Source organism: Scyliorhinus torazame, chromosome 14, assembly GCF_047496885.1.
Source record: "Scyliorhinus torazame isolate Kashiwa2021f chromosome 14, sScyTor2.1, whole genome shotgun sequence".
Taxonomy (NCBI): domain Eukaryota; kingdom Metazoa; phylum Chordata; class Chondrichthyes; order Carcharhiniformes; family Scyliorhinidae; genus Scyliorhinus; species Scyliorhinus torazame.
This window is the reverse complement of record NC_092720.1, coordinates 50,590,802-50,615,863: the sequence shown is the minus strand read 5'-3', so window position 1 is coordinate 50,615,863 and position 25,062 is coordinate 50,590,802. Positions and strand designations below refer to the sequence as shown.

Below are 25,062 nucleotides of genomic sequence, written 5' to 3'. Positions count from 1 at the left end.
ACAATCTACCCGTGTCTGCGTGGGTCTCACCCCACAGCCCAAAGATGTGCCGGGTAGGTGGATTGGCCACGCTAAGTTGCCCCTTAATTGGAAAATGTTTTATTTTAAATGAGGCTCTGTGAGGCTGCTGTAAATTTCTTTCACTTGCTACGACCAGCGTAAATTTACCAGCTGCTTTACCTGCACAAAATCTAAACTGAGATGAAACCCCCCCCACCCACATGATAGCACTGTGGTTAGCACTATTGCTTCACAGCGGCAGGGTCCCGGGTTCGATTCCCGCATGGGTCACTATCTCTGCGGAGTCTGCACGTTCTCCGTGTAACTATACGGGTTTCCTCCAGGTGCTCCGGTTTCCTCCCATAAGTCCTGAAAAACGTGATTGTTAAGTGAATCGGACATTCTGAATTCTCCCTCAGCGTACCCGAACAGTCGCTGGAATGTGGCGACTAGGGGCTTTTCACAGTAACTTCATTGCAGTGGTAATGTAAGCCTACTTGTGACAATAATAAAGATTATCATTATCACATTCCATGCAGAATGATGAAGCTCATATTTTTTCGGCTTAATTGCTGGTCTTACTAATGCCATCAGCTTTGGGTAACTTTTCTCAGCGAGATGCAACTGCCCCAATTTCGGTGACGTAGGTTTCCAGCTGCTTTTCCCAACCAGTCAAACAAAGAACAAAGAAATGTACAGCACAGTCATATCAGCTGGTTTAACTAACTGACTCCTGAATATAAACTCAAAACAAAGAATCTCATTAGGCTCTGCCCATCAATGATGGGATGCCTTGGGATAGATATCCTCACATAGATTTTTAGGTTAATTACCCCTAACTTCTTTTTACTTTTCTTTGAAGAGATGCATAGCTTTTACAACCTTTTAATTCCCAAAGAATTCCTTGATTCTGGGAAACACATAATTTAATGGAATAACTCCTATTTCTAATAAAGACTGTCATGTGAGAGTACCTTTAAGAAATGGGTGTTTATAAATGGGTGTGTATATAAATATCTGTAGTGAGAATACCTTTAAGAAATGGGTGTTTATTACTGCAGTGATGTCAGAGAGTGGATGGAGCTGGGCTGTCTGTCAGCTTTTTACTTTTATTTTAGGCTGTTTGCTGCAGGGTGTGTTTTAGTTTCATTTTCAGTGTTGGAGCTGAAACCAGACAGAGCAGGTGCACTGTTGATCTCTCTGCCATCAAAAGACTATCTCTTGATCATTTGGTGAATTCAGAATTATAAATGTTTTCAATAGTAATGTAAACCTGATGTGCTTCTGGTAAAAGGTGTTTTAAGTCTTATGGATGTTAAAAGGAAAGCTTAAAGGATTACATAGTGTTGTATTCTGTGGGTGTTGTATTTTAATTAATGGTTGCTAAGATGTTCACTGTATGTTTTCAAAAGGTTAACTTGAGTTCATAGAATAAACATTGTTTTGCTTTAAAAAATACTTTTCCATTTCTGCTGTACCACACCTGTAGAGTGGGCCGTGTGCTCCCCATACCACAATCTATTAAAAGTTGTGGGTCAGGTGAACTCCATGATACACTTTGGGGTTCTCTAAACCCTGACCCATAACAAGACACAACAAAGCTTCCCAAACTTACTGGCACTATTCAGAAGCCAAGTAAGTATCCTGCTAATATTACCTTTCTAGTGCTGACCTCTTAAGTCAACTTGACTTCAATATTTTGAATATAATAAACTCTAAGATTGTATGAATTACTTCCACCTCCGGGTTGCTCCTCAGTTTCTCAACCAGATGACACCATTCCCCACAGTCAAAACACCAATTCTCAAAACTAAAAGTAGTGTTCTAAAATATGTGAACCAGGAACTACATATTCGCAACATGTGTGTCATACAATTTCAGCAGTCCACCAACCACAGTTCGTACTGCCAAGTTAATATACTCATTATGATAAGTTCTAAAACTTTTTGACATCAATAAGCAAAATCCTTACTGAAAGAGTTGTTAGGTATGAAGATGTATGCCTCCAATTTCTCATTGTTGATATCATCTTCCTTGGATACAGATTTAATTGCAGTTTTCGTCAAGTTCAAGGCATTATCTACAGAGGTACAACAGAGAAATAATCATTTAAAGAAATTAGCATCAGGGGCCATATTTTCAAAGCGCCATGGGAATCCCACATTAGGATAATTTCTGGCTCCTGACCCTGCAGCTCAGCTGGGTCGCTCTGGTGACACAATGATATTCTAATGCAAAAGGCTCAAATTGGCCATGGTGCAAGTTCAACACCTGACTGAGGCATCATGCACCTTCAGGAGATGGGAGCAGCCTGCCTTGCTCCAGCGGCATAAACAAGTGGATCGCATGTTGAGGGTTGCTGCTGCCTTACCAATTGGAGGAAAGTTTGTCGGAAGGCCAGGAGGTCGAACAAGACCATCGAAGAGAAGGGTAGCGCTTATGTCATTGTTTGTTAGTCCCACAGATTAGATTTAAGAACAATTCCAGAGAAATTTACTTGAGCACTGCAACAAACATGACAAGCGTACACTAACTAACACAATACTGTTCAGGTCCACCGGAAAAATGTTGAATGGGCAGGCCCCTTAACAAGCTCCTTCAGGAGCTATAAATCAATAGTGTTGTGTTTCTCTCTGCATCTTCTCCACTGGCCCTTTGAACATCCAATCTGTCCCTGAGATATCAGGATTATACTCTGGCACTATTTCCTTTGAAAATCTGACTTTAGGAATATGCAAAGGTGCTCTATTTAATTTTGTTTTTAGGTTTGCTTTCTTTTTGTTTACAGAATTTACAGTGCAGAAGGAGGCCATTCGGCCTATCGAGTCTGCACCGGCCCTTGGAAAGAGCACCCCAGCCAAGCCCATACCTCCACCCTATCCCCAAAACCCAGTAACCCCACCTAACCTTTTGGACACAATTTAGCATGGCCAATCCACATAACCTGCACATCTTAGAACTGTGGAAGGAAACCGGAGCACCCGGAGGAAACCCACGCAGATACGGGGAGAATGTACTGACTCCGCACAGACAGTGGCCCCAAGCCGGGAATCGAACCTGGGACCCTGGAGCTGTGAAGCAACAGTGCTAACCATGGTTCTACCGTGCTGCCCATCTCTACCTCAACCCCCTACCTCCTGCCTGAGCCTCACTGCCTGTGCAGTCGCCCTTTACCTTTCCCTGTTCCCCTGTTACAATTCAATCCTTTGTGTGCCCCATCCCTCCCCTGGCTTCTCAGCTCCTGCATCGCCTCTAACCCCCCCCCCACCCAGTTTGCTGCTTTACCCACTCCTGCCAGCCACTACCTCCCTCTTCGGCTCTCCCCCCTCTTTGCTCGCATGCACCAGCCTACTCGCTAGTGTGGTGGCTTCCCCCCTGGAAAACGTTTTTTGTTCCCGACCCATCTGGGTTCCTGCCCCCCCCCCCACCCCCACACACACATGACCCCACGTATAGTTGCCCCTCCCCTCCTTAGATCGCGTAAGTTCATAGTTTTCACACACTGTTTCTTCCCGAGTCTATTCTTTTGTACAAAACTGTTTGTTTCCTCCTGCGTGTTGAAGTAAAGTTCTTTATCGCCATACGTGACCCATAGCCTTGCCAGGTACAGCATACCAAAACTCACCTTGCTTTTAAACAGTGCAGTTTTGGCCCCGTTAAACGCTACCTGGTGCTTGGCCAGGTCGGCTCCAATGTCTTGGTCTATACGGATGTTGTGTCCTTCCCAACTACATGACCACATGCTCCTCGCCCACCTCAGACCCCTATCGTTGTCCTGGAATTTATGGAGCTTCAGTATTATTGTCCATGGTGGTTCCCCTGATTTGGATTTTTGTCGGAGCAACCTTTCTGCCCTATCCTCCTCTGGGGGCTTGGAGAAGCCCTCCTCCCCAACCAGTTTTCTGAGCATCCTCGAGTCATATTCTGTAAGGTTCTTACCCTCTGCCCTCCGGTAGCCTGACGATTCGGAGATTCTGTCGATGGGACCTGTTTTCCTGGTATTCCACCTTCCCCGATATACCTTTAGGGTCGTCCCCAACCTTGCCACCTCAGCTTCAAGCGTTGCAATCCTTTTGTCCTCGTTGGTGGCCGCTTACTCCAGGTCCCGCACTGTCGCCTCTTGGGCCTCCAGTCTCCGCTCCACTCTGTCCATTGCTCCCTTTATGGGGGCCAGCATGGCCTCTATTGCTGACTTAATAGCCAACATGAGATCCTCTTTTATCGTCTCTCTGTGCTTCTGCAGTTCTGTGGATATGAACTCCATCAGCTTCACTGTCGACAATTGGACTGACGTTGGCGACCCTACTGGGTCCGCCATGCTCAGATCTGGGCCGCTCCGCATGACCTGGGGTTGGGTTCTTCCTTTCTTTGCTTTTGCTGGCTTTGCGGCCTGGCATCTCAGTCAGTTGGGTAGCAAGTGGGGGTGAAGTTGGAGAACATTTTTGTACTTTTGGTGCCCGCTTGACGGGTTAAGAAGGCCTAGTGAGAAGTTTCCAGGAGAGAGCCGGCTTTCGTGCAACCGCTCAGCTCATGGCCGCCACCGGAAGTCTGGTATTCCTATTATATAGGACACCATTCAGCCCATTGCCTCTGTGCTAGCTCTCAGAAAGAGTTCTCCACCTAATGCTTGCCCTGCTTTTTGGCTACAAGTTTATAAAATTTCCTTTTCAAATATTTAGCCTCGTTTCTTGTTAAAAAAATCTTTATGGATTTTTGCTTCCTGTAGACCATTCCCTGTTGTCACCCTTTAAAGAATTTTCTGAAACTCTCCTTCACTTGGTTATGATTTGAATTCATAGATCCTCATTATCAATTCAATGGAAATAATTTTTCCCCAGTTTACTTTATCATGACATTTTATAACTTGGAATATCTTTATTAGATAGAGTTCATCATGTATACAGGAGGTGGAGGGAGGTGGGGCTGGTCAAGGTGAGGGATTTGTATTTGGAGGAAGGGTTCGCCAGTCTGGAGGAGCTAAGGGAGAGAGTAGAGCTGCCGAGGGGATAGTGAGTTCAGGTATCTACAGGTTAGGGACTTTGCACGAAGGGTCTGGAAGGGGTTCCCTAGATTGCTGGGATACACCCTGCTGGAGTGACTGCTGCTTCCGGATGTGGAAGGGGGGGAAAGAATTGGGGATATATATAAGTGGCAGGGGGAGCAGGGAGGCGAGTGGGTGGTGAAGATCAAGGAGAAATGGGAAGCAGAGTTGGGAATGGAGATCAATTGGGGAGTATGGAGTGACGCACTGTGAAGGGTAAACAGGACCTCCTCTTGTGCAAAGATGTGCCTGATACAGTTCAAGGTGGTGCACAGGGTGCATATGACTCGGGCGAGAATGAGTGGTTTCTTTCAGGGGGTAGCAGATGAGTGTGAGAGGTGTGGGCGGGGGCCAGAGAATCACGCGCACATGTTTTGGGGTTGTGAAAAATTGGGAAGATTCTGGGCAGGAGCGTTCGCGGTCTTAGCCAGGATAATGGAGGAGGGAGTGGACCCGGACCCTTTGGTGGCGATATTTGGGGTTTCAGAGAAGCCGGAGCTCATCGAGAGGAGGAAGGCCGATGTCATGGCCTTCGCCTCTCTGATTGCACGGCAACGAATTTTGCTGGAGTGGCGGTCGGCATCGCCACCGGGGGTAGCAGCATGGTTGGGTGACCTGTACGACTTCCTGCGGTTAGAGAAGATAAAGTGTGAGTTAAGGGGTGACATGTGACCGTGTTTGAGGAGCTGTTTGTCGCAAGGGGGGGGGGGGGTGGTGGGAAGGGTGGGGCGGGTGATGGGGAGGGGGGGTGAAAAAGGAGGAAAATCTGTACAAACTGTACAGTTGATTGTTGGGAAGAATGTTTCCCGGGGTGTTTATTTGCTGTAACCTACTTTGATACAAGTTTGAATAAAATGCGTTTTTAAAAAAAAGATAGAGTTCATCAATGCACATACAAATTGTGAGTCAAACAAACAATGAAGATGGATATCATAAATGTTTCTGGATATTTTATAAATATGTGAAGTTAGAATTGGGGGTTGTTTCATTTCAGGATCTATACAGGAGTTTCAACGTAGTTGATACTTTCCATTGTGATTGCTGTTCATTGGATTTGTTAAATGTAAAACCTTGATGGAAATGCATGTGGTAACATGAACTGGTGTCACATGACATTGTCCACGGTGAATCTGTGGTCAGAACTTCACAAAGTACACTGATGTATTACTAAATCATGTATAATTCTTTTTTTTTTAAATTTATTCATTTTATGGGATGTGGGCATTGCTGGCTGGGCCAGCATTTATTTATTGCCTGCCCCTGAGGGCAATAACATTGCTGGTGGGTCTAGAGTCACATGTAGACCAGACCAGATAAAGATGACAGATTTCATTCCATAAAGGACATTAGTGAACCAGATGGGTTTTTACGACAATTGACAATGGTTTCATGGTCATCATTAGAGTTTTAATTCCAGATTACTAGCGCAGCAACAATATCACTACGCCACTGCCTCCCCATTATCTTTGATAATAAATTACTATTGTGTGATTTATTATTAGAAAGTCTTACTTTGATACAAAACTAGTCCCGAGCCAGTAGAATTATCAATAAAATTGATTTCATTTGATTTCACTGCCACTTGTGGACACACTTGATCAATTTTATTAAAAACGATCAGGTTTTCGAGGGGTTGCGTCAAGCTAAAATGATAAAGCAAAATGTTAAATAAAATCACTTTTCACTTTAAGTGCAATAACTGTAATAATTGTTCACCTCCTCTTTGGACCATGAGTTTTGGGAAACATGATCCTGATTTTCTGTGACTTCACAGTGTAAATACAGCAGCAGTGTAGCTGAAGATCAAAAGCCGCTGGATTTTCAGGATCCGAGTATTTGCATATAAGACTTCTCCTGCTTGCTTCCTCCCACCTTTACATACATATTTTGAAACTGTTGGCAGAAAGTATTTCAGGCCTGAAAAGAGCTACATTTAAGGACTGAAGCTTGAGTTCACTGGGGCATAGGTTAATATAAAAATAAATAAAAGCTTGGGCTGGATTTTCCGCTTCAGCGGCTAAGTGCCAGCTCGAATGGAGAATTCACAGGAGTTCTATGACTGAAAAATCGGCGGTGATCCCTCACTGATTCCAGGACCGCTGAAGGGCTAGCAGCGGCGTCGGGTGAAACTCCGGGCTCCTGCGCCGAGAACGGCCGGAGAATGGCCGGGTCCCTGGCCGCGCATGTGCGCGTCAACGACTTGCAGCGGTCGCACCGTACAACATGGCGCCGGCCATGTGTGGACCCGACTTGTCATCCGCGACCCCACAGGCCATCCCCTGGCCCCCCCCCAGCCCACACTCCACCAGTCCCCCCAGCCCTTGGGGAAAACCCCCGACCAGCGGCACGGATACCGGCCAAGTGTGGCGGCGCTGGTCACAGTCCGCAGCCGCCATGCTGGGTTCCCGACCGCTGAGACCACACATGTCCCGTGCCATCGGGAACTCGGCCCATCGGGAGCGGAGCATCGTGGGAGGGCCTGTCGATGACGCGCCAACGCCTTTGCAAAGGTACGCGGCGCACAATGCGATTATGCCATTTCCGAGGGGGAGGAGCACGGCTGACCGCCGTCAAACAATTGTTTTTAAATTGAAGTCATAGAATCATAAAATTTACAGTGCAGAAGGAGGCTATTCAGACAATCAAGTCTGGACTGGCCCTTGGAGAGAGCACCTCAATAAAGCCCATATCTCCACCCTATCCCTGTAACCCAGTAACCCCGCCTAACCTTTTTTGGACACCAAAAAAGCATGGCCAGTCTATGATTCTATTCTATTGTAGTCATTCAGTTTGTTGGCAATAAGTTACACAAGGTCCCACGAACAGTGATGACATAAATGACTAGTTGGTTGGTTTTGGAAGAATTGAATGAGTGATAAATGCTGACTGGAACACCAGGAGAATTCCCCTGCTCTTCGTCAACTGATCTTATGCAATCTTTCACATCATCTGAGAGAACAGATGTTGACAGGATCCCATTCTTTAATGCCTCATTTAAAAATAGCAGTAACCTCACGTTGTTGCACTGAAGTGTTCATCCAGATTTATTTACTCATGTCCTAGACTGGGATTTGAACGGAAATGTGATAAACACATGTCTTTGGCAAGGTTTCCAAAAAAAGGAAGATACTTTGTGAAGGAATGTTTAGTGCCAGCTTTTCCCGAGCTTGTAGAATATTTATTAATATGGTTTAATGAGACACATCGAGCAAGTATATATTACGGATTAGATACAATAGCATCTCAGATTAAAGCTACTTAATCAAAGCAATCAGCTTCTCTTTGAAGCTACCTAGAGGCTGGAGAAGGAGCACAGGATTTAAGAGCAGGAGTAAGCCATTCAGCCCTTCGAGCCATTTCCGACATTCAATAAGATCATGGCTTATCAGACTGTTACCTCAGTTCCACTGTCCAGTCTGCCCTGCATAATTCATGGCTCCCTTGTCTATCAAGAATCTACCTAACTCTGCCTCAGGCCTCCATTCCTTTCTGGAGAAGAGAATTCCACACGCTAACAACCATCTGAGGGAAAGAAATTCTCCTCACCTCTGGTCTAAATAGGAGACCACTTATTTTTAAACTGTGTCCCCTAGTTGCAGTCTCCCATTTGTGGCAGAGTGCACAAAGTGTTTCAGTGTCTTTTGCTAGTCAAGTTATAATGATAGACTTACTAGATTGTGAACCTTACATTATTAAAACAACTGCAATTTTAAAACCATAGCTCAAGCTTTCAAAGAACTATTTAAAAATTGGCTTATGTATTTTCAAGAAACACAGATTCCACGCACAAGACCAGATTCTGTAAAAGTTACCTTTCCAGATTTGCTAGTGCTTCAATAATGATGTCGGGATTCGCTTCCAGCAAATTACAGAATGTCTGAATTATATTAATGAAAGTCTGTGGAGAAAGTGCAAAAATCACAAATATACATGAACGTCTGACAAAACTTTCAATTTCATACTAAAACTGTGAGAGAAGAATGCACTACAGATATTGGAAATCTAAGTTGAGCAAATTTTTAAAAATAGTATTGACAAGATTGAATGAATCAACAAGTGGTGAAAGGGGTATTTTCCCCACTGCATCGGCATGTTGACAGCAATACAAACATCAATAAAATGTTGGTATCTTGTAGTTCAAACGTTTCATAAATCTTAAAAGTTACAGGTTGGCACATTACTAAAATTCACCTTGACTGCTATGGATCTCCAACCAGAGAAAACAATCTGCTATGATCATTTGGCTTCTCTTTTCAATTTAAAATGGTTCTCTTGATTTCTCCTCTCAGTGATATCTGTTTTTAGGGGAGGCGAGGCCAGGCCAGGCAAGGCAGTGGTGTAGTGGTATCACCATTGGAATAGTAATCCAGAGGCCCAGGATAATCCTCTATGACCCAGGTTTCAATCCCACCACGGCAGATAGTGGAATTTAAACTCAATAAAACATCTTGACTTTCAAAGTCGAATGATGACCATGAAATCGATTGTCGTAAAATCCTAACTGGTTCACTAATGCACTTTACCTTGTCTGGTCCACGTGTGACTCCAGATCCACAGCAATGTGGTTGACTCTTTAATTCCATCTTAAATGCTACAAAGACCACCTGGCATCGACATAGGCAAAAACAACAACTGCTAACCCAGCCGTGTCAATCCTGCACAGCCCCCCTTATTAATATCTGGGGGCTTGTACCAATATTGGGAGAGCTGTCTCACAGATCAGTCAAGCGACAGCTTGACATAATCATACTCACGGAACCATACCTTACAGGCAATCAACATCACCATTCCTGGGTCATGTCCCACCAGCAGGACAAATGCAGTAGAGGTGGCAGCACAGTGGTATATAGTCAGGAGGAAGATGCCCTGGAAGGCCTCACCATCAACTTTGGATCCTATTAAGTCTCATAAGTCAAAGATGGGCAAGGAAACCTCCTGCTGATTACCACTTCCGTCCATGTTGAACACCACTTGGAGGAAGCACTGAGGGTGGCAAGGGCACAGAATATGCCCTGGGTGGGGGACTTCAATGTCCATCACCAAGAGTTGCCCTACCACCACAGACCAGTGGCTGGCCGGATCCTCAAGGACATAGCTGCTAGACTGGGACTGTAGCAGGTGGTGAGGGAACGAACATGAGGGAAAAACATACTTGACCTCACCCTCACCAATCTGTCTGTTGCAGATGCATCTGTCCATGACAGTATTGGTAGAAGTGACTACCGCACCATCTTAAATTGAGGATAATTTCCATTATGTTGTGTGGCACTACCACTGTGCTAAATGGGATAGACTTCAAACATATCTAGCAACTCAGAGCTGGGCAGCAGCAGAATCATACTCAGCCACAACTGGCCTAGTGTATCCTCCACTCTACCATTACCACCAAGCCAGGGGATGACCCTGCTTCAATGAAGTGTGCAAGAGGGCATGCCAGGGGCAACACCAGGCATACCTAAAAATGAGGTGTCAACCTGGCGAAGTTACAACAAAGGATTACTTGCATGCGAAACAGCATAAGCTGCAAGCAATAGACAGAGCTAAGCAACGGCACAACCAACAGGTCAGACTTGAGCTCTGCAGCCCTGCCGCATCCAACCGTGAATGGTGGTGGGAAATTAAACAACACTGGAGAAGGAGGCTCCATAAATATCCTCATCTTCAATGATGGAGGAGCCCAGCACATCTGTGCAAAAGATAAGGCTGAAGCACTCACAACAATCTTCAGCCAGAAGTGCCAAGTGAATGATCCATCTCCGCCTCCTCCGGACACTGCAAAGGCAATGGACCCTGACAATATTCCGGCAATAGTCCTGCAGACTTGCTGCACCCCTAGCCAATCTGTTCCAGTACAGCTACAACACTGGCATCTATCTGGCAATGTGGAAAATTGCCCAGGTATGTTCTGTTAACAAGCAAAAAGACAAATCCAACCCGAACAATTACCACCTCAACAGTCTACTCTTTTTTTTTAAATATATTAAAGTTTTTTACCAACACAATTTTTTTTCCCCTTACAAACAATAACCCCCCCCCCCCCCCCGTAACTAAATAACACGAAATCGCACTGAGCAATATACATGGCAAAATGGTATATTTACATAACGTTATGCACTGGCTCTCTCCCGCACGTGCCAGTTACCCCCACCCTTCATGTTATCTCCTGCTCCTCCATCCCCCAAAGCAATCCCCCATTCCCCCCTTCCTCTAACGCTCCACGAGGTAGTCTAGGAACGGTTGCCACCGCCTGTAGAACCCCTGCGCAGACCCTCTCAAGGCAAACTTAATCCTCTCCAGCTTTATGAACCCAGCCATGTCGTTTATCCAGGCCGCCACGCTGGGGGGCTTCGCCTCCTTCCACATTAGCAAGATCCTTCGCCGGGCTACTAGGGACGCAAAGGCCAGAATGCCGGCCTCTTTCGCCTCCTGCACGCCCAGCTCGTCCACTACTCCAAATATTGCTAGCCCCCAGCTTGGCTTGACCCGGACTTTCACCACCTGAGATATTGCTCCCGCCACTCCTCTCCAGAACCCCTCCAGTGCCGGGCATGACCAAAACATATGGACATGGTTCGCCGGGCTCCCTGAGCACCTTCCACATCTGTCCTCTACCCCAAAGAACCTACTCAACATCGCCCCCGTCAAGTGCGCTCTGTGAACCACCTTAAATTGTATCAGGCTGAGCCTGGCACACGAGGAGGAGGAATTAACCCTATCCAGGGCATCAGCACACAGACCTTCCTCAATCTCCTCCCCCAGCTCCTCCACCCATTTACCCTTCAACTCTTCTGCTAACGCTTCCCCCTCTTCTTTCATCTCTTGGTGTATTGCCGAACCCTTGCCCTCCCCGACCCATACACCCGAGATCACCCTGTCTTGAATTTCTTGTGCCGGGAGCAACGGGAATTCCCTGACCTGTCGCCTCACAGAAGCTCTCACCTGCATATATCTAAATGCATTTCCCGGGGGTAGCTCAAACTTCTCCTCCAGTGCCCCGAGGCTCGCAAATGTCCCATCAATGAACAGGTCCCCCATTCTTCTAATCCCCACCCGATGCCAACCCTGGAACCCCCCGTCCTTCTTCCCCGGGACAAAGCGGTGGTTACCCCTGATCGGGGACCACACCGAGGCTCCAACTGCACCCCTGTGCCGTCTCCACTGGCCCCAGATCCTTAACGTTGCCGCCACCACCGGGCTCGTGGTATACTTTGCTGGCAAGAACGGCAGCGGTGCCGTCACCAACGCCCCCAAGCTCGTTCCTTTACAGGACGCCATCTCCATCCTCTTCCATGCCGTCCCCTCTCCCTCCATAACCCACTTGCGGATCATCGTCACATTTGCTGCCCAGTAGTAGCTCCCTAGGTTTGGCAGCGCCAACCCTCCTCGGTCCCTGCTGCGTTCCAGGAACCCTCTCCTTACCCTCGGGGTCTTATTCACCCACACAAACCCCATAATACTCCTACCTACTCTCTTGAAAAAGCCCTTGGTGATCACGATGGGAAGGCACTGAAACACAAACAAAAACCTCAGAAGGACCACCATTTTGACCGACTGCACTCTACCCGCCAGCGAGAGCGGTAACATGTCCCATCTTTTGAAGTCCTCCTCCATTTGGTCCACCAACCTCGTCAGATTCAATTTGTGTAGGGCCCCCCAGCTCCTGGCTATCTGGATCCCTAGATACCGAAAACTCCCCTCCGCCCTCCTCGGCGGTAGGTCCCCTATCCCTCTTTCTTGGTCCCCTGCCTGTAGTACAAAAAGCTCGCTCTTCCCTACATTGAGCTTATAGCCCGAGAACTCCCCAAACTCCCTAAGAGTCTGCATGACCTCCACCATCCCCTCCATTGGGTCCGCCACGTACAGCAACAGGTCATCCGCGTATAGCGACACCCAATGCACTTCTCCCCCTCGGACCACCCCCCTCCATTTATTAGACTCCCTCAGTGATATGGCCAAGGGTTCGATCGCCAATGCAAACAACAGGGGGGACAGGGGGCACTATAGCTGCCACTATCTCCGCCTCTCCCTCCTCCGATGGCATCATTTTCACGTTTAAGAGCCGCCGCACATTAGTGTTTAAATGCCTGCCCTTTACGAATCCCGTCTGGTCCTCATGAATCACCCCCGGGACACAATCCTCAATCCTTGTGGCCAGCACTTTTGCCAATAACTTAGCATCCACATTGAGGAGCGAGATCGGCCTGTGCGATCCACATTGCAGTGGTTCCTTGTCTCGCTTTAGAATCAAGGAAATTGTCGCCTCCGACATTACCGGGAACCCGTCCGGCCCCAGGGCCTTCCCCGCCTGCATGCTCCCCAAACCCTTGCTCAGCTCCTCCAACCCGATTGGTGCCCCCAAACCAGCCTCCTCTTGCTCCTCCACCCTCGGGAACCTCAGTTGGTCTAGGAATCGTCTCATCCCCTCTCCCCCCCCCTGGGGGCTGGGATCTGTACAGCTCTTCATAGAAGGCTTTGAATACCTTGTTTATTTTCGTTACACTCCGAACCGTGGCTCCCCTTCCATCTTTGATTCCCCCTATTTCCCTCGCTGCCATCCTCTTACGGAGCTGGTGTGCCAGCATCCGACTAGCCTTTTCCCCGTACTCGTAGGTCGCGCCCTGCGCCTTCCTCCGCTGTGCCTCCGCCTTCCCCGTGGTCAACAGGTCAAACTCCGTCTGGAGCCGTCGTCTTTCCCCAAGTAATCTTTCCTCCGGGGCCTCTGCGTATCTCCTGTCCACTCTCAAAATCTCCCCCACTAACCTCTCCCTTTCCATGCCCTCTGTCTTATCCCTATGAGCCCTGATGGAGATTAGCTCTCCCCTGATCACCGCCTTCAACGCCTCCCATACCACCCCCACTCGCACCTCCCCGTTGTCGTTGGCCTCCAAGTACCTTTCGATACACCCCGTCACCTTCCCACACACCACCTCATCTGCCAGCAGTCCCACATCCAGCCGCCACAGCGGGTGTTGGGCCCTCTCCTCTCCCAGCCCCATTTCCACCCAGTGCGGGGCGTGGTCCAAAACGGCTATGGCCGAATACTCCGTCCCCTCCACCCTCGGGATGAGCGTCCTGCCCAGAACAAAAAAAATCTATCCAGGAGTAGGCTTTGTGCACGTGGGAGAAGAAAGAAAATTCCCTGGCCTGCGGTCTTGCAAAACTCCATGGGTCCACTCCCCCCATCTGATCCATAAACCCCCTGAGCACCTTGGCCGCCGCCGGCCTCTTTCCCGTCCTTGATCTGGAGCGGTCCAGTATTGAAGTCCCCTCCCATTATCAGGCCTCCTACCTCCAGGTCCGGAATGCGCCCCAACATGCGCTTCATGAATCCAGCATCATCCCAGTTCGGGGCGTATACGTTTACCAACACCACCCACGTCCCTTGCAACCTACCACTCACCATCACATATCTCCCTCCATTATCCACTACGATAGTCTTGGCCTCAAATGACACATGCTTTCCCACCAAATTTGCCACCCCTCTATTTTTCGCGTCCAGTCCCAAGTGAAATACCTGTCCTACCCATCCCCTTCTTAACCAGACCTGGTCCGCCACCTTCAGGTGTGTCTCTTGGAGCATAGCCACGTCTGCCTTCAGTCCCTTCAAGTGCGCAAACATTCGAGCCCTCTTCACCGGCCCATTCAGGCCCCTCACGTTCCACGTTATCAGCCGGATTGGAGGGGCTCTCACCGCCCCCCCCCCCCCCACCTGCTGACTAGCCATCTCCGTTTCTGGGCCAGTCCCGTGTCCGCGTCTCCCTCACCCTCCAGTCCCCCAGCCGGGGGACCTCCGTCCCAACAACCTCGTCTGTGTCCCATTCCCTTTCGGCCAGTGCAGCAGCAACCCTTTTACCCCCCCTCCCCCCTTCCCCCCTTCCCCCCACCCCCCTTCCCCCCCTCCTCCCCTTCCCCCCTCCCCTTCCCCCCCCCCCGCTAGAATCCTGTCTACCTTTTTTGCTCCCCCCATATCACTCCCCTAAGTCAGCTGACACCTGCTGACCCCGGCTTCCCCCGCCGTCCCTTTGACCCCCCCCCCATGTGGGAAACTCCCAATCAATCCTTCGTTCCCCTTCCCACCTTTCTTCCCGCGCGCGGGAAAAAGAACCCCGTGCTTTCCAAAGCCTGCCCCGCCCCCTCTGGCGCAGCTCCTGTCGCGGCCTAGTCTCTCTCCCCCAGCCCATATGACATTTCCTGCGTGTGATTGACCCCCTATATACAACAACCATCACACATCAAACCCCAAAACATCCCCCCCACCCTCACAAACCCTCAGTTAGAGTCCAACTTTTCAACTTGTATAAAGGTCCACGCCTCTTCAGGCGTTTCGAAGTAGTAATGTTGGTCCTTGTATGTGACCCACAGTCGCGCTGGCTGCAGCATTCCAAATTTCACTCCTTTCCGATGCAGCACCGCTTTGGCCCGGTTGAAACCCACTCTCCGCTTGGCAACCTCCATGCTCCAGTCCGGGTATATTCGGATCTCTGCATTGTCCCACTTGCTACTCCGCTCCTTCTTGGCCCATTTCAGGAACCTCTCTCTGTCCGTAAACCGGTGAAATCTCACTACCATCGCCCTTGGCGGCTCAGTTGCCTTGGGCTTCCTCGCCAGCACCCGGTGTGCCCCGTCCAGCTCCAGCATCCTTGAAGGGGCCTCTGCGCCCATCATCGCTCCGATCATTGTGCCCGCATACGCCGCGGCATCGGCCCCCTCCACTCCTTCTGGGAGACCCAGGAACCTCAGATTATTTCTCCTCGACCTGTTCTCCAGGTCTTCGAGTCTTCCCGCCCACTTCTTGTGTAGCGCCTCATGCCGCTCCACTCTCACTGCCAGGCCCAAGAGCTCATCCTCATTCTCACTCACTCTTTTCTGGCCCTCCTGGATCTTCACCTCGTGGGCCTTCTGGGTTATCCTTAGTCCTTCAATTACCGCCAGCATAGGCGCCAGCATCTCCTTGCGCAGTTCCTCGAAGCAGCGCTTGATGAATTCCTGCATCTCCTCTTTGTCCCCGGCCGCCGCCATTTTGCTTTTTTCCCTCGCTTCTCCCGCTGCACCAATGCCGCTTTTTTGGCCGTTGCACTTCGGGTCCAGTCCATAAAAGTCGGTAGGGGACCTCTCTCTTCTCTTCCCCACGGGTTGTCTGTAAAATAAATTCCGTTGGGGCTCCTCTAGCGAGCCCGAAAGTCCGTAATCGCGGGAGCTGCCGAATCGTGCGGCTTAGCTCCGCATAGCCGCAACCGGAAGTCGCCTCATCAGTTTACTCTTGATCATCAGTAAAGTGATGGAAGGGGCCATCAGCAGCGCTATCAAGTGTCACTTCCTCAGCAATGACATACTTGTCGCCACTCTACCAGAAGGATGTGGAGGCTTTGGAGAGAGTACAGAAGAGGTTTACCAGGATGTTGATTGGTCTGGAGGGTATTAGGTATGAGGAGAGGTTGGATAAACTAGGATTGTTTTCACTGGAACGACAGAGGTTAAGGGGCGACCTGATAGAGGTTCAGAAAATTATGGGTGGCCTGGACAGAGTGGATAGTAAGATGCTTTTTCCCAGGGTGGAAAAGTTAATTGCTAGGAGAAGTAGGTTTAAGGTGCGTGGGGAAAAGTTTGGAGGAGATGTGCGAGGCAAGTTTTTTTACACAGAGGGTAGTGGAACTCGCTGCTGGAGGAGGTGGTGGAAAAAGGTACGATAGTGACATTTAAGAGACGTCTTGACAAATATATGAATAGGATGGGAATAGAGCAATATGGACCACGGAAGTGCAGAAGATTTTAGTTTAGACCGGTACCATGATCGGTGCAGGCTTGGAGGACTGAAGGGCCTGTTCCTGTGCTGTACTGTTCTTTGAATTCTTGGTAATGACCTGCTAACAGACACTCAGTTTGAGTTTCGCCAGGGTCACTCAGTTCCTGACCTCATTACAGCCTTGGTTTAAACATGGACAAAAGAGCTGAATGCCAGAGGTGAGGTAAGAGTGACAGCCCTTGACATCAAGGCAGCATTTGACAAAGTATGGCATAAAGGAGCCCTCGCTAAACTGGAGTCAATGGGAATCAGGGGGGAAACTCTCTGCTGGTTGGAGCCATACCTGCACAAAGGAAGATGGCTGAGGTGGTTGGGGGTCAATTATGTCATCTACAGGACACCACTGCAAGCGTTCATCAGGATAGTGTCCTCCAACCATCTTCAGCTGCTTAATCGTTGATCTTCCTTGCATCATAAGTTCAGAAATGGGGATAATCGCTGATGACTGCACAATGTTCACCATAGCCCTCAAACTAGATCCCTTACAAGGTTCCTCCTCCATCCTAACCCACTCTGCCCCATTCCTTCCCATCATCGCCGCACCTTGTCCACATTCGCCGCCCAATAATAATGAAGCAAGTTCGGCACCGCCAACTCCCCCACTGCTGTCTCTGCCTCTGTAGCAGGGTCCTCTCCCCCTCAGCACCTTCCCACCCATACAAAGACGAGATGATTGTGTCCACTTTCTGAAAAAATACCTTTGGTATAAAGATTGGGAGAGCCTGAAAGATAAACAAGAACCTCAACAGGATATTCATTTTCACCACTTGGACCCTCCCCGCCAATGTTAAGTGCACTGTATCCAACCTCTTAGGATCCATCCTGGCCTCCTCCACCAGCTTTGTTAAGTTCTACTTATGGAGCCCCGGCCATTCCCTCGCTACCTGAATCCCTAAACCTATCCCTCGCTACCATAAATGGCATCCCCCCTAAATTAGTCCGCTGTCCCAGCTCATTCACCAGGAATACCTCGCTTTTCCTTACTTTCAGCTTGTAACCCGAGAACCCTCCAAACCTCCAATGGATCCAAAACGTGCAGCAAGAGGTCATCGGCATAGAGCGACACCCGATGCTCCCTCTGTCCCGTCATAATCCCCCGCCACTCCGCCAACCGCCAAAGAGCCATCGCCAATGGCTCTATGGCCAACGCAAACAGCAGCGGTGACAGCAGGCACTCCTGCTTCACACCCCTGTGTAAGTCAAATCTTTGTGAGCTCATATCATTCGTCCTCACCCTCACCCTTGGTGCCACATACAGCAACCGCACCCATGCGACAAATCTCAGCCCAAACCCAAACCTTCCCAAAACCTCAAACAAGTACCGCCACTCCACCCGATCAAATGTCTTCTCCGCATCCATGGACACCACCATCTCCGATACCAGAGCCCCCGACGGATTCTTCACCACATTCAACAGCTGTCTTATATTACCCGCGAGCTGCTTGCCCTTCACAAAGCCTGTTTGATCTTTTGCAACCACCCAGGATACAATCCTCCATCCTCCCCGCCAACAACTTAGCCAATACTTTCACAACCATGTTCAATAGAGATATGGGCCTATACGACCGACATTCCAAAGGTCCTTCCATTTTTGGGGGATTAGTGTGATTACTGCCTGCGTTATTGTCTCCAGAAATTCCCCCTTCTCCAGTGCTTCATTAAACAGATGTGGTGCCAGGTCCATCGCAAATTCCTTATAAAATTTCCATGGGTACCCATCTGGCCCAGGGACCTTCCCCAACTTCATTCCCCTGATACCATTCAGCACCTCCCTCAGCACCAGGGGCTCCTCCAATGCCTGCCCCTTTGCTTCCTCCACCTGGGGAAATTCCAGCTCGTCCAGAAACCGCCCCATGTCCCCCTCCTCTCCTCCCGGATCCGCCTCTGGTACTACTCCCTAAATGCCTCGTTTATCTTCCCTGGCTCTGACACCACATCCCCAGCCCCAGTCCGTATCTTCAATATTTCCCTGGGCGCAGCCTGCTTCTTCAGCTGGTGCGCCAGCATGCGGCTCGCCTTCTCCCCATACTCATATTACACCCCCCTTGCCCTACGCAGTTGCCCTACCGCCCTCCCCGTTGTCAGCCTGTCAAACTGCCCCTGCAAATTTTTCCTCCTCTCCAATCCCTCCATGGTGGGCACCCTCTAATCTCTAATATTCCCGGTCCACCTCCACTATCTCACTCACTAGACGGTCATGTTCCTCCCTCCTTTCTCTATCCGTACGAGCCTTAAACAAAATAATTTCTCCCCGGACCACTGCCTTCAGTGCTTCCCAGAAAATGGCTGCCGACACCTCCCCATTCTGATTCAACTCCACATGCTCCTTAATCGCCACCCGCACCTTATCATAAAAACCTCCATCCGCCAACAACCCCGAGTCAAACCTCCACCCCGGCCTCTGCTCTCGTCCCGTTCTAAACCGAATTTCCAGCCAGTGGGGCGCATGGTCCGAGATAATGATCCCCGCATACTGTACTCCCTCCACCCCAACAAAAATCTCCCGACTCACTACAAAGTAATCAATCCTCGAATACACCTTATGGACATGTGAAAAGAAGGAATACTCCTTTCCCCCTGGGGTCTGAAAATGCCGGAGGTCCACCATACCCATCCTCTCCATAAACCCCCCCCCCCTCGCCATTCGTACCCTACCCATCGACCTGGGGCTCGACCTATCCTCACCGACGTTACATGACATCAGCGTGGTTTGAACATTCAGTGATGGGCAATCATGTGACAGGGCCTCAGTAATAAGATTAAAATGTATGTAAAAACATTAAAATGAGTTTTTCGCCCAGAACGTCACACAGTACTCCAGCTGTAGCCTAACGTGTGTTTTATACAGCACCATCATAACCTCCCTACTCTTATATTCTCTGTCTCGGCTAATAAAGGCAAGTGTCTCATTTGCCTTCTTCACCACCTTATCTACCTGTCCTGCTGCCTTCAGGTATTTTTGGACATCCACCCAAAGATCCCTCTGGTCCTCTGTACTTCCTAATGTCCTACCATTCATTGTGAATCCAGATATTGGGTAGTTTGTGATGGTGGGAGAAGAAATCGGAGATATCAGCAAACTGACACTGCCTCATGTTGGCTGTAAATGTATTGTTATGGGTCAGGGTTTAGAGAATCCCAAAGTGTATCATGGAGTTCACCTGACCCACAACTTTTAATAGATTGTGGTATGGGGAGCACACGGCCCACTCTACAGGTGGGGTACAGCAGAAAATGGACCAGTAGTTTTTAAAACAAAACAATTTTTATTCTATGAACTCTCAAGTTAACCTTTCTAAAACAAACAGTGAACATCTTAGCAAACAGTAAATCAAATACACCCCCCAAAGAATACAACACTAAGTAACCTGTATGCTGTTCTTTTAACATCCAAAAACTGAGTCGAATGGAAATACCTCATAGAGGTACTGGAACGGTTCGGGCTTGGACAGTGTTCACCTCCTGGGTAAAGCTCCTATACAACGCTCCCATGGCGAACGTACAGACCAACAATACCAACTCCCGATACTTCCAGATGCACAGGGGCACCAGCCAAGCATGCCCACTGTCCGCGCTGCTGTTCGCTCTAGCGATCTAACCACTAGCAATCGCGCTCAGAGCAGCAAAAAGCTGGAGGGGGATCCAAAGGGGCGGCAGAGAGCACAGAGTCTCACTCTATGCAGATGACCTGCTCCTCTACATTTCGGATCCACAGAGCAGCATGGACGGAATCACCGCGCTCCTGAAAGTGTTTGGCCCCTTCTCGGGCTACAAACTCAACATCAGCAAAAGCGAGATCTTCCCGGTACACCCCACAAGTAAGGGAGGCAGCACTAACGGGACTGCTGTGTAAATAAGCCCGACACAAATTCCGCTACCTGGGGATCCAAATAGCCCATGACTGGAAAGAGATCCACAAATGGAACCTCACCAGTCTGACGGAGGAAGTAAAAAAGGACCTGCAAAGATGGAACACACTCCCACTCTCCCTCGCGGGGAGAGTCCAGACGATCAAAATGAAGGTACTGCCCAGGTACCTCTTCCTACTTGGATCCATTCCAATCTACATCCCCAAGGCCTTTTCAAAGCGCTAGACAAACTAATCATGGCGTTCGTATGGCGGGGGGAGTTGCAGCAATTTGGCCTGACCAAAATGTCGGACAAAGCTCCCATCTGCAACAACCATAGGTTCACACCAGCACTGACTGACGCCACTTTCAAAAGGTAGGGGCAGGACGGAGGGACAGTGACAGTCAGGGACCTGTACACCAACGGCAAGATCGCAGCACTGGACGAACTGACAGAGAAATTCCAGCTAGCCAGGGGGAACAAGCTAAGGTATCTACAGCTCAAAAACGTCCTACGAAAGGAGACAAGGACATACCCACAACCGCCACGACAGACATTACTGGAAGAACTACTGGACGCAAGCATACTAGACAAAGGAAACTTCAAGGCAATGTCCATAGTGGTGGGGATGAGGGTGGAGCCATGCCCGAAAGTGGCAGTCTTCGGGGTTTCAGAAAAGCCAGATCTATTCCTGGGGAGGAGGGCGGACGCCCTTGCCTTTGTCTCCCTGATCGCCCGCCGTAGAATCCTGTTCGGCTGGCGGTCAGCAGCACCACCCAAAGCTGCAGACTGGCTATCCGACCTCTCAGAATCTCTCCAAATGGAGAAAATCAAATTTGCGATCTGAGGGTCAGACGACGGCTTCCACAGAACGTGGGATTCCGTCGATTCTGGATGGTACGCAGTTGATTTAAATTGTTTCATTCCTAAGCTATCCATAACTTCTTTGAATAACTTTGAGGTAAAATTTGATCCTTGATCCAATTGTATTTCTGTGGGGAGTCCATATCTAGTAAAGAATTTAAGTAACTCCTCCACAATCTTTTTAGCTGTAATATTACATACTGGAATGGCCTCTGGAAACCTAGTAGACAGATCCATTATAGTCAAAAGATATTGATTCCCACTTTTTGTTTTAGAAGCGGTCCTATGCAATCAATTAGGACCCTTGTAAAAGGTTCCTCAAATGCTGGAATGGGTATTAGGGGCGCTGGTTTTATCACTGCTTGAGGTTCCCCTGTCACTTGACATGTGTGACATGATTGACAAAATTTAACTACACCTTTACGTAGTCCAGGCCAATAAAAATGTTTTTGGATTTTAGCTTGAGTTTTCCTTATTCCCAAATGACCTCCCACTGGTACCTCATGTGCAACTCGCAACACGTCCTTTCTATACCCTACCGGCAATACTACTTGATGAACTTCTGCCCACTTTTCATCCACCTGCATATGTAAAGGTCTCCATTTTCTCATTAAGACATCACTTTTACGGTAATAATACTCTGGTATACTCTCAGATTCCTCTTCCGTGTATGCTTTCTGATACATCCGTTTTATTTCTACATCTTTTTGTTGTAACTGCCAATTTTCCTGAACTAAAAATATTCGCCTCATCCTCCACCTGTTCTTGTTCTTTTTCAACCATCTGATCAAACATCGTTTCTGATAATTGCACTTCAACTTCATCTTCACTCTTTGATCTCTCCACTTGTCTTAACCTGTGACTTTACGACCTTGTAACTACACAATCTGGAAAAATCCCAGGATATTCGTCCTTGAACACTTCAGTTGTCTGATTTTCCACAGGCTTATCAACCACAGTAGGCATCACTCCCACTTTCATTCATAGAATTTACAGTGCAGAAGGAGGCCATTTGGCCCATCGAGTCTGCACCGGCTCTTGGAACGAGCACCCTACCCAAGGTCAACACCTCCACCCTATCCCCGTAACCCAGTAACCCCACCCAACACTAAGGGCAATTTTGGACACTAAGGGCAATTGATCATGGCCGATCCACCTAACCTGCACATCTTTGGACTGTGGGAGGAAACCGGAGCACCCGGAGGAAACCCACGCATACACGGGTAGGATGTGCAGACTCCACACAGACAGTGACACAAGCCGGAATCGAACCTGGGACCCTGGAGCTGTGAAGCGATTGTGCTATCCACAACGCTACCGTGCTGCCCCACACTTGCGATCCAGCTATATCATTACCCAAGATAAACTGTATTCCTGGACAAGATAGTTTCTCTATTACTCCTACTAACACTTCACCACTCTTCACTGGACTTTCCAACCTTACCTTATATAATGGAACGCTACTCCTCTCACCCTGAATTCCACATATTACCACCTTTTCTGGCAACATTCTTCCCAAACTACATGACTCCTCATCTGTTCCCATTAAAGATTGACTAGCTCCCGTATCTCTTAAAACTGTGACTTTCTTTACCTACTCCTCCTGATACACATGTGTGAACTTTACCCACACAAGTAAATTTGTTAAAGAGATCTGGCACCTTCTTATCAATCACCTCTTGATCAGGCTGTACAATCTTTCGCATCTCCTGCGCTTCACTTGGTCTTTCCTTTACCACTTTAACAAACCCCACTGTCTTATCCTCTTTTACCACATCAGCCTTTCCAGTGCTTTTCTTCAACCACCAACACTGTGACTTCACCTGGCCTAGTTTATTACAGTGAAAACATTTGAAACTTTTCATGTCTCTTCCACCCTCCTGGATTTCTTTTTTAGTCTGAGGTACATTCTCCTTATTGTCTCCCATCAGATCACCTTTACCTTTACCACGAGTATTTCTCATGTCCCCAGTTTCCATCCCTCACAGGCTGAAACTAATGTCGGAAACCAAGCTTTGATTTATGAACTAATTCATAATCATCTGCCATTTCTGCTGCTAACCTCGCAGTTTTAACCCTCTGCTCTTCCACGAGTTCTCAATACATCAGGAATTGAATTTTTAAACTCCTCCAAAAATATAATTTCTCTGAGAGCTTCATACGTTTGATCTATTTTCAAAGCCCTGATCCACCTATCAAAATTACTCTGTTTGATCCTTTCAAACTCCATGTATGTATGACCAAATTCTTTCCTTAAATTTCTAAACCTTTGTCTGTAGGCTTCAGACACTAGTTCATATGCACCTAAGATGGATTTTTTCACCACCTCATACGTCTCAGATACCTCCTTCGGTAGTGATGCAAACACTTCACTAGCCCTAACTACCAACTTTGTTTGAATCAGTAATACCCACATGTCCTGTGGCCATTTCATTTGGGTTTAGCTACCTTCTCAAATGAAATGAAAAAGGCTTCTACCTCCTTCTCGTCAAACATAGGCAATGCTTGGACATATTTAAATAGATCCCCACCACAACTTCGACTTTGACACTCTTTCTCACTATCCTCATCACTATCATCCAACTGTACGTTTCCCTTTGATGAGAGAGTTCAAACTCTCTCTCTTTATCTTTTTCCCTGATCTGTATCTCCCTTTCTCTTTCTTTTTGTTCTGCTAGGGCTATTCTTTCTTTTCTCCTTTCTTCTCTCTCTTTTTCTTTTTCCTCTCTCTCTGTTTCTTTTTCCTCTCTATCTCTTTCTCTTTCTGCTCTTTTTCATATTCAAGCTGCTTTAATTCTTTCTCATGTCCCATTTGTTTAATTTGCAACTGAATTTTTGCCATTTCCAATGAGTCAAACTGTATCTCAGGCAACTTTAAATGCTTAGCCATCGCAATAATTACCTCATCTTTTCGCATTTTGTCAGGTAATGTTAACTGCAATGTTTTTGCCAAATCTAACAGTCTGCTTTTAGTCTCTGTCCATAAGGTACTGCGTGTGACCGTCTCCACCCCCAAAAACTTCTGAGCCTCTGAAATAGCCATTGTCCACAACACACTCCCCACTTAAACTAAAATACCACACCTGAAAAGCAACCACAATATGCTCACCCCTCACTGTCTTTAAGTTCACTAAGCAAATCCAATAGATAAACTTTTATCCCCCTCGAGCCCCAATTGTTATGGGTCAGGGTTTAGAGAATCCCAAAGTGTATCATGGAGTTCACCTGACCTACAACTTTTAATAGATTGTGGTATGGGGAGCACACAGCTTACTCTACAGGTATGGTGCGGCAGAAAATGGACCAGTGGTTTTTAAAATGTTTATTCTATGAACTCAAGTTAACCGTTCTAAAACAAACAGTGAACACCTTAGCAACCAGTAAATCAAATACACCCCCCCAAAGAATACAACACTAAGTAATCTGTATGCTGTTCTTTTGACATCCAAAAACTTAACAAACCTCTAAACAGGAGTACATTAGGGTTTACATTCAATACTGAAAC

General features: G+C 48.0%; 1 protein-coding gene across 1 annotated transcript in view; it reads right to left on the bottom strand.

Annotated features, from left to right (window-relative positions):
• LOC140389719 (uncharacterized) overlaps positions 1-25,062 on the bottom strand; it is a 119,367-nt gene that overhangs the window by 56,710 nt on the left and 37,595 nt on the right. Inside the window, exons 7-9 of the mRNA XM_072474168.1 lie at positions 8,854-8,939; positions 6,554-6,684; positions 1,973-2,080 (exon numbers count right to left, since the gene is read on the bottom strand). Coding sequence (XP_072330269.1) covers positions 1,973-2,080; positions 6,554-6,684; positions 8,854-8,939 — 325 coding nt within the window. The remainder of the gene's footprint in view (positions 1-1,972; positions 2,081-6,553; positions 6,685-8,853; positions 8,940-25,062) is intronic.